The sequence below is a fragment of the Oryx dammah genome, unplaced genomic scaffold (assembly GCF_014754425.2).
Source record: "Oryx dammah isolate SB20612 unplaced genomic scaffold, SCBI_Odam_1.1 HiC_scaffold_19, whole genome shotgun sequence".
NCBI lineage: Eukaryota > Metazoa > Chordata > Mammalia > Artiodactyla > Bovidae > Oryx > Oryx dammah.
In genome coordinates this window covers 15,871,850-15,885,078 of record NW_024070203.1, presented here as the reverse complement: position 1 = coordinate 15,885,078, position 13,229 = coordinate 15,871,850, and the positions used below count along the sequence as shown (strand labels likewise).

Below are 13,229 nucleotides of genomic sequence, written 5' to 3'. Positions count from 1 at the left end.
TGGGTCTGGTGGTTCTGGAGGGTCTTGAGTGGGTCTGAGTGGGTCTGTGGGTCTGAGTGGGTCTGGTGGGTCTGGAGTGTCGGAGTGGGTCTGACTAGGTCTGACTGGGTCTGTGGGTCTGGTGGGTAGGTCTGAGTGGGTCTGTGGGTCTGGTGGATCTGGTGGGTGTGAGTGGGTCTGAGTGGGTCTGGTGGGTCTGAGTGGGTCTGAGTGGGTCTGGTGGGTCTGAGTGGGTCTGTGGGTCTGATGGGTCTGAGTGGGTCTGGTGGGTCTGAGTGGGTCTGAGTAGGTCTGAGTGGGTCTGGAGGTCTGAGTGAGTCTGGTGGGTCTGAGTGGATCTTAGTGGGTCTGGTGGGTCTGAGTGGGTCTGGAGGGTCTAAATGTATCTTAGTGGGTCTGAGTGGATCTGTGGGTCTGAGTGGGTCTGATGGATCTGAGTGGGTCTGGTGGGTCAGGAGGGTCTGAGTGGGTCTGAGTGGGTCTGAGTGGGTCTGGTGGGTCTGAGTGGGTCTGAATGGGTCTGGTGGGTCTGGTGGGTCTGTAGGGTCTGAGTGGGTCTGGTGGGTCTAAGTGGATCTGAGTGAGTCTGAGTGGATCTGGTGGGTCTGGTTGAGTCTGAGTGGATCTGGTGGGTCTGGGGGGTCTGAGTGGGTCTGGTGGGTCTAGTGCAGGCAGCTCTGCCCCTTGGTGGTGCCCGGGCTCGTAAACCTTGCCACCTGGGCTACAAGGAGCAGGAGGGCAGGGTGGGCATGGTGATCACAGGGTCATGCAAGCAGCAAGTACAGCTGTGGGTGTGACACGCCCTGCCCTTCCTGAGGCCACATGTGTCCGGGTGCGGGAGGAAGGCCCCTCCAGACCCTGCCAGGTACCACCTGCAGGGGCGGCCCAGGGCCTCTGGCCCTTTCCCCACAGAGCTGGCCTGGACTTTTTCCCTCTGCTCTCTGACATCTTTTCCTCTAACTTATCAACAATCAGAAAGTCGAGTTCAACCTCAGTGAGTTCAGGAAACCCTGAGCAGCTACTCTGCAGCAGACACGGCGGCGCTCACACCACGCCCTCCGTCCTCGCCTGCAGGACCAGCACATGAGCCCTGCAGAGGACGGGATAGGCTCAGCACCCCAGGTGGCAGTGCCCCTGCCAGCGAGGGAACCACGTCTCTGCTCTCTTCTGTGGGAGGGCCGTGGAGAAACAGAGCAGAGGGCAAGCAAGGGCCCCACAGAGCTCGTCTGCGATTCTTGACTGCATCACAGGGCTAACGTGAGGACTGAGCGATCCCTGTGACGCAGAGACCATGAACACGCTATCCTCTGCACCAGGAGCTCTTTTAGGGGTCTCTGCAGTGGTTCTGATATCCTAAGTGGGGGACCTGGTGCTGGGGCGTCTGGCAGAAGGAGAGGCCTGGCCTGGGAGGCAGGAGGCAGGAGGCATGGGCCCAGCTCCAGCCCAGCAGGCTGGAGTTCTACTGTCTCTGGGGCTCAGCACCCCATCCACACATAGAAGGGGTGAGGCTGAGTAACAGTCTTCACAACGTGTCCTGGGGCAGCGCTGTCTGATAGGAATAAGATGCAAGCCATGTGAATCCAGTTGCCACATTTAAAAAGGTAAAAAACAAACACAACTGATTTCAATAATGTCCTTTGTTTGATCTCATATATGTAAAATGTTATCATTTTGACGTGCAATCAATTAAAAAAAAAAAAAAAAACACTAAGACAGTCCACATTCTTCTTCCCAGACTAAGTCTCAGCACCTGTCCTGCCTTTTACCTGCAGCCCGTCTCAGCTCAGCTTCCTCTACTGTCCTAATGACAGTGGCTACCCTCTGGACAGCCGCTCCAGGGGTCCCACCTGGGGGTCTGGGCTAAAAAGGGGGAGTTAAGTGTCACACGAACCCTAAAAGGATCTCCCCCAACCAAAGTGTGTTCCACTCAATTTTAGAAAGTCTGAAACCCAGTGTACTGCACCATTCCCCCGCCACCACTGCAGGGAACCCTCCCGCTTGCTCCTCCCTTTCTGGAGCCTGGGCTCCAGGCCGACTTACCTACTGTCTGTGTCCAGCCCCACGAAGTCCTTCTTCTCGAAGGGGACGCAGAGGAGTGGGATCTTGTCCCCGGACTTGTCCGTGGCTCTGTCCAGGCGCTTGGACTCGAGCACGATGAACAGAGACTCCACGAAGTCCTCGATGCGCTTCTCCACAGTTGCGCAGTCGTCGTAGCTGGGGTAGAAGGCCACGTCGGTGCGCGGCTGCTCTGCGATCTCCCCTTGCAGCCCAAACACGAAGAGGCGCGAGTCGTACAGCGTGGAGCCGTAGATTTCCTTCTGCACGTGGAACTTCTCGAAGGTCTGCGGCCAGTCCTTGGCCGAGAAGCAGTCGGTAATGGTGATGAGGCCCACGACCTTGCGGTGGGTCTGGAAGTCGCCCCACTCGCTGTTCTCGGGCGGGTAGTGGTGCCGGTAGCGGATGTAGAGCGCGCGCTGCGAGTCGCGCACGCTGATCTGGCTCACCGATGAGATCCTCTTGTAGATCCTGAAGAAGTTCTCCTCCGAGACGATCCCCACAGGCTGGACCACCACGAGGAGAGTCTGGTGGTCCTCGGCGCACTGCATGTAGTCAGGGACGCTCATGGTGAAGACCCTGCCCAGAGAGAAGGGGTTTTGAGGGTGTACACGGGTTTTGCAGGCTGCCTCCCACTCCGGCACGTGGGGATGCCGGCGTCCCCCAGCTGGAAGACTGGCAGAGCCCCAAGCCAAGCGGTGGGGTACCGTTTGTCCTCGGGGGTTCTATGGGCCGCTACCATAGTTCTTACCACAGTACCCTGCTCCTGGAGCAAGCTTGGAGCCCCTGCAGTTCAAAAGGAGCCTCTCGGGTCTTCCATTCCCAGTACTTCACCAGACACTGATGTGGAGTCAGTGCTCAAAGAAGGCTGAATAAATGAAGCAAGGAAGTTAGGAATTGCTTCCTCAGCCTCTCAGCAGAAACCATGAAGATTCTGCAGTGGAATCAGAAGACCAGGACTCTACTCCAGGCCACCTGAGCTCCTGAGCTGAAAACTAATATAAAACTTGCCTTCTAAGAAGATATCTGGATTAAGGCAGGCTGCAAACTGCAAAGTGCCAAGCTCAGAGTGGGACAGGAGGAACTACACACCATTACCATCCCTCATTTTATAAACAGAGCTTCCTTGGGAGAGTTTTTATAACCTTGCTGTGCCAATTTTGTCAGATATAAAAAGAAAACAGCATCAACTATACTCCAGTAATTATTTTTTTTAAAGAGGAAGAAGGAAAACAATATTACCTGATTCTTGGTGCTGTTGAGGAATTCAGTTAGATAACCCATACGAAAGCATCTGGCCCATAGGAATTAATAAATGTTTGTTAAATGAATGGTCCAACAAGCAGATGAATGCTGCCCCATCCACAGAGTATCATAATAGCACTGCCTGGAAATCTGAAGCCCCGTTTCACCCCAACTCCACACTAGCCATGTCAGTGACCCAGACAGGCCTGTGGGCTTCTCTAAGCCCCAGTTTAATTGTGAATAAAAATGTGGATAATCAGACAAACCTCAAAGGATTAGTCAGTCAATATTCTGGTTTCAATATTGTACTGTAACTTTGCAAGACGGTGGTTGTTGTTCAGTCGCTAGGTCGTGTCTGACTCTTTGCAGCCCCAATGGACTGCAGCACGCCAAGCTTCCCTGTCCTTCACCATCTCCCAGTTTGCTCAAATTCACATCCATTGAGTCAATGATGCCATTGAACCATCTCATCCTCTGCAAGACGGTACCATTAAGGGAAACTGGGCAAAGGGTCCACAAGCTCTCTCAACATTCACAGTTATGCAACCATCTCCAGAATGTGTTCACGGTTGCCAACTGAAGCTCCGTCCCCATTAAACACTACTTCCCATCCCTTCAACCCCAGTCCCAGTCCCACCATCTACTTTCCGTCTCTATGAGTCAGACCATTCTAGGCACGCCACCTCAGTGGAACCATGCTGTGTGGCTCATTTCACTTAGCACAATGTCTTCAAGGTTCATCTGTGTTGTAGCATGTACCAGAATTTCCTTATTTAATGCTGAATAATATTCCCTGAATGGTATATACATTTATGTATAAAGGTATATAACACATTTTATTTATTCATTCACTGAAGGTCATTTGGGTTGTTCCTAACTTTGCCTACTATGAATAATACTATTATAAACATGGGTATACAGACAAAATGTTTTAAGTATAAAAACCACCATATTTGCAAAGATGTAATATAGATGTTGATGCAAAGGTAACTTCTATTTGACAGGTTGGCGCGTAGACTGGTACGTCCTGGGCCCGGCAACGGCCTTGCTTAAGGAACTCTGGCATGTGGTGGGCAGGTTTATAGAAGCAAGAACTGGAGAAAACAAAGCTGTCCACTGTTAGGAGGATGGGTAACTAAACTGTGGGCTTTTAACACAACAGAATACTTCAAACAGTGAAAATGAACGACCTAGAGGAACAAAGATGAGTCTCAAAAACATGATGGGCACACAAAGCAGGTTATGGATTAATACAAGCAGCACCATTCCACTTATGTAAAGTTTAACAGGCAACACTAAACAATATGTTGTTTACACATATAGTAAAATTATAAAGAAAAGGATAAATTTGGACAGTGGTTACTTGGGTGGCAAAGAGGATGCAGTTTGAAGGCAAAGCTGCGGGGCTGCAGAAGTAGCAGCTGTGTTCTGTCTCCTAAGCTGGATGGCAGACCCAGGGGTGCTCGTCTTGCCCTTCTTTAAACTGTACATAAATGTCAAACGTTTCACAGAAGAGTTAAAAAAGGAAGAAGATCCTATTGGGAGGGAGGTTCAAGAGGGCGGGGACATCTGTACCTGTGGCTGATTCATATTGATGTATGGCAGAAACCAACACAGTATTGTAAAGCAATGATCCTTCAACTCAAAATAAATAAATTTTTTTTTTTAACAGAAGAAGATCCAACTTCGAAAAGCTTAGAGGGTGGATCTCAGCAGGTTGGCTAGTTTCGGGGCCTGGCCCCAGCCCTTCTCCTCTATCAGGAGATGATGCTGCTGATCCCAAAACACCCTGCTTCTATGAGCAAAGAAGTTGCTGCACAAAAAAGGCACGTGAGTTACAGGTGCAGAGCTGCCTGAAGACAGGCGGCCTGTCTCAGACACAGTTTGAGGATAAGAGGTGATCAATTTCTCTGGTCTGAAGTAAAATGAGAAAAATACAAATAATGTTAAAGTGTTCCATAATACTAAAGTAAACTTAGTATGTGTCTTATAAATGTTAATTATTATTGTTATTTATTCTTAGATTTGGAGAAGAAAATGGCAACCCACTCCAGTATTCTTGCCTGGAGAATCCTATGGACAGAGAAGCCTGGTGGGCTGCAGTCCTTGGGGTCGCAAAGAGTCAGACATGACTGAGTGACTAAGCACATTCTTAGGTTACGAACTTTCTCATTTTTTTGCTGTTAAAACATTCTTTTTTGGGGAGAGTCAGGGGAATTCCCTAGCGATCCAGTAGTTAAGACTCCTCGCTTCCAAGGCAGGGGGTGCGGGTTTGATCCCTGGTTATGGAACTAAGATCCCATTTGCCTCGGGCTGCAGCCAAAAAAAAAAAGTTCTGATTTTTTTTTCCAAAATGGCCAAACCACATGACTTTGTAGGATCTTAGTTCCCCAACCTGAGACTGAACCTGGGCCATGGCAGTGAAAGCACCCAGCCTTAACCACTGGACCGCCAAAGAACTCCCAAACATTCTTGCTTTTATAAAACAATAGTGAGAGTAGTTGGCAGCAGTTTTCCATCATACTATCTGGGCAAAAATAAAAATTGACAAATGTTTTCCCTGAAGGAGCTCACTATCAGCAAAGTTCTTCTTCACCTTTGCCGCAGATTCAAAATATGCAACTAACACTGGAATAAATTTGTCTCATACAAGGTAGGAATAGGAAATTGCACTAGGCACTTTACAATCTATCATATCATATTCAGACTTCCCAACAATCAAGAAACAAGCATTCCTATCTTCAACCTTACAGATAAAGAACCAGGCTCAGTCATTTGCTCAAGGTCTCCTAATCTGTAAGTGGCAAACTGGCTCCAGAGTCGATGTTTTTCCACTAGTTTCTTCAAGGGAGAAAGAATCTAATGAAATGAGCCCTGGCATTGAACCAGCTCTGGTGTCTGAGACTCCAGTTCAGTCCAATCGCTCAGTCGTGTCTGACTCTTTGCAACTCCATGGACTGCAGCACACCAAGCTTCCCTGTCTATCACCAATTAGTCTGAGACTAATCTAATACGAATATTAAAACGTTAAGAAAATATTTCTTCAGGGACTTCCCCGGTGGTCCAGTAGCTATGACTCTGCACTCCCAATGCAGGGAGCCTGGGTCTGATCCCTGGTTGGGGAATTAGATCCCACATGCCGCAACTAAGAGCTCCACACCGTAACTAAAGATCATGCTGCAAGGAAGATCAAGGATTCCACACGCGGCAACTGAGACCCAGTGCAGCCAAATAAATAAATAAATATTTATTTTAAGAAAGAATATATTTCTCCAACCTGGTATTTCCTCAAAAAGTTAAACATAGAGTTGCCATATAAAGAGCAGTTCTACACCTAGGTATATACCAAAGAGATTTGAAAATACACATCCACACAAAAAGCAGTACACGAACATTCATGGCAGTATTATTCGTAATAGCCAAAAAGTGGAAACAATAGAGACATCTATCACCTGATAAATGGATAAACAAAAGGCAGCCTATCCATATAACAGACTACTACTCAGCCATAAACAGTACTAACACTGCTACAACATGAGTGAACCCTGAAAACGCTGAGTGCAAGAAGCCAGGCACAAAAGACCACATATTGCATGATTCTATTTACATGAAACGCCCCAAATATGCAACTCCTTGGAGACACAGAGTAAATTTGTTGCTGTTGCCCGTGCAGGAGAGGAGACTGACAATGGGTATGGAATTTCTATTTGAAGTGAAGAAAATGGTCTGGATTAATAATGGTTGCACAACTGAGAATACACTGAAAACCACTTAAGTGTACAATTTAAATGGGTGGACTTTACCGTATTCACATTCTCTCAATAAAGCTGTTACTTGATAAAATATTTAACTATTTTTCCCTCTATTCCACTAGACAGGCCCAGAATTTAAGAAAAAACCTGGCCAAGGGATCTTTAAGGACTGCAAGATTCCTGGTTCTCCGGCATCATGTCTCTAGTACTGTTATTTCATACTAGGGAACACTAGCTGGGCCAGACTAGGAAGAGACTATAACTACCTTTTAAAAATCGCCAGTTGCCTTTAAACTGGGTGGGGAGGAGCAGAGAAGAGGGAGGAGGAGGTCACAGCCTTCTGCTCATTTTTAACTAACCCGAGCCTGCCTTCGGCATTGTGGATCCCTCTTTAAGAACAAGTGGAATCCACAAGCATCCCACCCTGACACCAGCACTCCGCGTGGAAAGCCGTTTCGCGCGGGGCAGATGGACGGGGGGCGGAGACCCAGGCGGGCACCGGCTCTGCGTTTCCGAGACTCGGCCGAGAGAAGCTGGACTTGACAATTTCGGGAGCTCAACCGCGGGAGACTGTGCCTGACGCCGCCGCGCGGGATCTGAGCCACTTAGAACCCAGAGGAGATGGAGGAAGAGAGGAAACCGAGAGCCGGGCCGTCCCAGCCGCGTCCGCAGACCCTCGGTCGGGGGCCGGGGCCGGGGGCAGGGGCCGGGGACGGGCCGGGGACAGCCGGCGCCCGCGGAGGGGAGGCCGGGCCGGGCCCGAGAGGCGGCAGGTGCGGGCCGGGGCGGGACGGGCGCGGGCGCGGACGGGGGAGGCCGGGCCGCCGGGCCGGGGCAGGTGGCCGCGGCAGGTGCGGGCGGAGTCGAGCCCCTCCGCGGGACACACGCTGCCCGGCGCCGCCGCGCGCGCCGTGACCCACGGACAGCCCTCCCTAGGCTGGCCCGGTCCCCTGCCCAAGGGCACCCCTTTCTTGCACTTACGCAGCCGGGGCCCCCGGGCCCGGAGCAGGCGCCAACGGCGGGAGGGGCGGCGGGGCCGGGCAGCCTCTGCGGCCGCTCCCCGGGCTCGGAGCTGGAGCTTCCGACTGGCGGCCAGGCCGGCGCCTCCCCTGCGCATGCGCGGAGCCGGTCCCGGGCCCGGAGACCCGCGCCAGGTTTTAGGGGCGACGCGGGCCCCGCGAGGGAGGGGCGGGGGGAGTTGGGGATGGGTGGGGGAGCGAGGTGGTCGCCGTGGGCAGCGAGGGGAGGGAGACGAAGGGAGAAGGGCGGGAGGGGAGCAGCTGCGACGGAGAGGAGAACTTTGGCTCCTGGGGCCGCGCACCCAAAAGGAAGGGCCAAGCCCTGCCTCTGCGCCCCTTTCCCCACTCTCAGGGCGCGCAGCTCAAATTTCAGCTCGAGAGTGGAGCCCTTTGCAGCCCCCGCCCCTGCAAAGCCCCTACGGGATCACGATCCCAGAGCCCGCGCCGAGCCGGACTTCCAGTCCCTCCCGGGATCAAGCACCAGCAGGCATGGGAGCGATGCTTAGAGCTACCTTGGGGCGAGAATAAGTTCCCCTTTTACTGGCTGGGAGACGATCTCAGGGTGCCTCCCGGGCCTGACTTAACTGCTTGGTCACACACAAGGGCTGGGCGATAATGAGGAGGTCAGAGCCGGAGCCCGGAGCAGACTGCCCGAGGGCCGGTGCCTGGTCCCCACCGATCCTGCGAAAACCACTCCCGACTCTAGAGGTCCGGCCGAGGGCTCGGAATAAGCCCCCGGGTGTGGAACGGCTGTCATAGTTCCTGCACACAGCTGACTAGGTAGGGCAGAAGCCACTTAAGAGCTGAAACCCTTCTAGGTTAAAAAATAAAACTTTAAAAGGAGTTTACATACGTAGGTTGGAATGTGCATAGCATATTTGAAAAATACACAAGATATTGTCAACAGTTGTAGGACTGAGAGGAAAGAGGATGAGGGAGACCTTCTTTCCCTTGTGTATTTTTCTGTTTGAATTTTTTACCGTATGCATGTATTTCTTTTTCAGTTAACAACAACAACAAAAAGGAAAACTGTAATGGAGGACAGGAATAGTTCAGCCAGTACAGCAGCCATGGAATAACAGAGCCATCACTTTACTTTACCCAAGCAAGCATTTATTGACTCTGCTGTGTGCCCAATGCTGTTTTATGACTTATTATTTATATATTTTTTAAAAATAATAATATGCTATTCCTCACCCCTGCCCTGGGCCAGTGGAAAACCAATTGCATTTTATCAAATTGTTTTCCAAGGAGTGGGAATGAACTATAAACAGAACACATCTTCAGGGCAAAACCCGTGGAGTGTATTTCCAGCACACCAGCCAGGAAGGATTTTCCACACAGGCGCCCAGAGGCTGAAAGTATGTTTCCAGGACCCTGCATAAAGCTTGGAGTGGCTTCTTCTTGGCCCTGAGAGCACAGGTTGACAGTTACAGAACACAGAAGACAGACATTAAAAGAGGCCATCCTTTATTGGAAGTCTATATGCCAGAAATAGAAATCCATGTTTAGCACACAATGTCTTCATAAGATCCATGCAAGGTAGCTATTCTTAGCATTGAGGTCCAGAAAGAACACTCTACTTGGCACACAAGTGGCTGGTGCTGTTTAGGATTCAAATCTGAGTCTGTCTGACTATTGTCTGTGCTCTTCCCATAGTCCTTTTCTGTTCTCATTCTATCTATAAGTGGAAAAGAGAAGCAATTTGGAAAGCAAGATTGAATGCTGGCAAGAGGAAACATTGCTATTTTTGTACAGTGTTTCTGTTTTCGATGTACTCACATTAATTTTATTGTCCTATCAAATCTTGTGAGGCAGGGAGGAAACTGTTCTGCATTTTTATAAGGAAACCAAAGTTCAGAGACTGTAAAGGCTTGCCACAGCACCCCAGCCATCAGATGGAGGTGCCTAGACTTGTTTCAGGTATATCCTGCTTCTGCAGTTATAGTCCTTACATAGTTTTAATATTTCCTGAGCATCTCTTCTGAACGTTGAGAGTTCAAAGAATACACCAAATCTGCTCTCAAGGAGTTTTAGACTCTTAAAAGTTGGATTGGAAGGATCATCTGAAATCATCAAGTGCAACCTCACCAGCCACACCAGAGCCCCTCTACAGAAGTCCTCAGTTCAGTTCAGTCACTCAGTCATGTCCAACTATATGCAACCCCACATACTGCAGCACACCAAGCTTCCCTGTCCATCACCAACTCCCAGAGCTTGTTCAAACTCATGTCCATCAAATCGGTGATGCCATCCAACCATCTCATCCTCTGTCATCCCCTTCTCCTCCTGCCTTCTATCTTTCCCAGCATCAGGATCTTTTCCAATGAGTCAGTTCTTCGAATCAGGTGGCGAAAGCATTGGAGCTTCAGCTTCAGCATCAGTCCTTCCAATGAATATCCAGGATTGATTTCCTTTAGGATTGACTGGTTGGATCTCCTTGCAGTCTAAGGGACTCTCATCAGTCTTCTCCAACACCACAGTTCAAAAGCAGCAATTCTTCAGCACTCAGCTTTCTTGATGGTCCAACTCTCACATCCATACATGACTACTGGAAAAACCACAGCTTTGACTAGAGGGATCTTTGTCAACAATAATCTCTGCTTTTTAATATGCTGTCTAGGTTGGTCATAACTTTCCTTCCAAGGAGCAAGCATCTTTTAATTTCATGGCTGCAGTCACCATCTGCAGTGATTTCGGAGCCCAAGAAAATAAAGTCAGCCACTGTTTCCACTGTTTCCCCATCTATTTGCCATGAAATGATGGGACCAGATGCCATGATCTTAGTTTTTTAAATGTTGAGTTTTAAGCCAACTTTTTCATTCTCCTCATTCACCTTTATCAAGAGGCTCTTAGTTTCTCTTCACTTTCTGCCGTTATGGTGGTGTCATCTGCTTATCTGAGGTTACTGATATTTCTCCCAGCAATCCTGATTCCAGCTTGTGCTTCATCCAGCCCAGCATTTCCCATGATGTACTCTGCATATAAGTTAAATAAGCAGGGTGACAATATACAGCCTTGCCATACTCCTTTCCCAATTTGGAACCAGTCCATTGTTCCATGTTTGGTTCTAACTGTTGCTTCTTGACCTGCATACAGATTTCTCAGGAGGCAGGTCAGGTGGTCTGGTATTGACCCACACAGTCAAAGGCTTTGAAACAGAAGGCCTAATGGGGGTGGAAAGTTTCATGCAATGATACTGAGCCCTGTTAGAAAGTTTTCAAATGAGGCAAGTCTGCTTCCCTGAAATATCCAATCACAAGTTTTCAAAGATGAAGACCAATGCCCAGTGAGGCTTGATGGAATTAAGAATTACCTCTGCTGCTGCTGCTGCTGCTAAGTTGCTTCAGTCGTGTCCGACTCTGTGCGACCCCATAGACGGTAGCCCACCAGGCTCCGCTGTCCCTGGGATTCTCCAGGCAAGAACACTGGAGTGGGTTGCCATTTCCTTCTCCAATGCATGAAAGTGAAAAGTGAAAGTGAAGTCGCTCACTCGTGTCCAACTCTCAGCGACCCCATGGACTGCAGCCTACCAGGCTCCTCTGTCCATGGGATTTTCCAGGCAAGAGTACTGGAGTGGGGTGCCATTGCCTTCAGAATTACCTCTGAAACCCGTCAAAAGCAAAGATCAGAGCACAAACTCCATTACTTACTAACTATATAACGTCAGTGTCCTCACCTACAAAATGGAGTGATCACTTTGTGAGGTCACTCTCAGGATTAATAAAACCAAGTATAAGAAAATACTTTGAGACAGAGTGGGATAGATCTAAGTTCTGTCTCTGTTCTCTCATGTGCTACTTGTATGGCCTTAGGATACGGTGACCATATATCCTGATTTGCCTAGGACAATCCCAGTATATGCTATTGTTCTCATCAGGTGATATGATCATCCCACTTTCGCAAAGCCCATCACCTCTCAGGTTTTCTGATCCACCAACAGTATGATAAAGGTTTCCTTACTCCTTTCTAAGTTGTAGGGCTCTCTTCTACCATGCAGTCCACTCAAATACTTGCCCATAGGGCCATGTCTCACCTGGGTTTTCTAGGGCCCAGGCCATGAAAGAGGATGTTTGTTTATTTAGCACCATGAACAATCAGCCACTTGAGCGGGACTTCCACATCTACTCCATCAAAATAACACAGTCAGGGTAGCCACATTTACCCAGCAAGGAAAGGACAATGTGCTTGGTACAAATTTCTCACATAACCTCACAGTAGCCCTATAAGGTCGGTTGTTCTAATGTGGAGACTAAGCAGTAACACTCCTTTTTCCTCTTTCTCAGTGTGGAACGATTGACAAATAAGACAAAAGAATCAGACAAGGGATATTTACAAGTTGATTTTATTATTAATATGTCACCTGAAGAGGATGCTATAGATCTGGAGCCAAAAATTTGGTTTAGATTTACTAAATCCTTCACCTTAGAATTAGCCAGCCTTGGGAACCCTCCTACACTGTTGGTGGGAATGTATGATGGTGCAGCCACTGTGGACAACAGTATGGAGGGTCCTTAGAAAACTAAAACTAGAATTAAGATATGATTGATCCAGCAATCCCACTCCTGGGCATATATCCAGACAAAACCAAAATTCAAAGATCCATGCACCCCCATGCTCATAGCAGCATTATTCACCATAGCCAAGACATGGAAACAACTTAACATCCACCAACAAAAGAATGGATAAAGAAGACGTGATACATATATACAACGGAATATTACTCAGGCATAAAAAGAAATAATGCCCTTTGCAGCAACAGCGACGCAACCAGAGATTATCATACTAAGTGAAGCACAATGACAGGGGGTTAGGGAAGAAATGGAATGGGAGGTTAGGGTTAGCAGATTTAACTTTTATATACAGAATGGATAAACAACGCCCTACAGTATAGCACAGTGAATTATATTCAATATCCTATTATAAAACATAATGGAAAAGAATATTTTATAAAAAGAATCTGTGTGTGTATATATGAAGCGAAGTTGTTCAGTCGTGTCCGACTCTGCGACCCCGTGGACTGTAGCCTACCAGGCTCCTCCGTCCACAGAATTCTCCAGGCAAGAATGCTGGAGTGGGTTGCCATTTCCTTCTCCAGGGGATCTTCCTGACCTATTGCAGGCAGACGCTTTACCCACTTGAGCCACTAGGGGAGCAT

General features: G+C 48.9%; 1 protein-coding gene and 1 long non-coding RNA gene across 5 annotated transcripts in view; one reads left to right on the top strand and one right to left on the bottom strand.

Moving 5' to 3' along the window:
- TRAPPC9 (trafficking protein particle complex subunit 9) overlaps nt 1–8,155 on the bottom strand; it is a 383,632-nt gene extending 375,477 nt beyond the window's left edge. For 2 of the 4 annotated variants that reach the window (XM_040261741.1, XM_040261743.1), the window contains exons 1-2: nt 8,034–8,130; nt 2,041–2,634 (exon numbers count right to left, since the gene is read on the bottom strand). In XM_040261741.1, the coding sequence (XP_040117675.1) occupies nt 2,041–2,624 (584 nt within the window). In that variant the 5' untranslated portion in view covers nt 2,625–2,634; nt 8,034–8,130. Of the gene's footprint in view, nt 1–2,040; nt 2,635–8,033 lie in introns of all 4 variants that reach the window. The other 2 variants (XM_040261742.1, XM_040261744.1) reach the window with 2 other exon arrangements.
- Nucleotides 8,156–8,290: 135 nt separating this feature from the next.
- Nucleotides 8,291–9,831, top strand: LOC120878861. The gene is made up of 2 exons (XR_005724636.1): nt 8,291–8,851; nt 9,076–9,831. It is a non-coding gene; the product is annotated as an uncharacterized LOC120878861 (long non-coding RNA).
- Nucleotides 9,832–13,229: the final 3,398 nt, after the last annotated feature.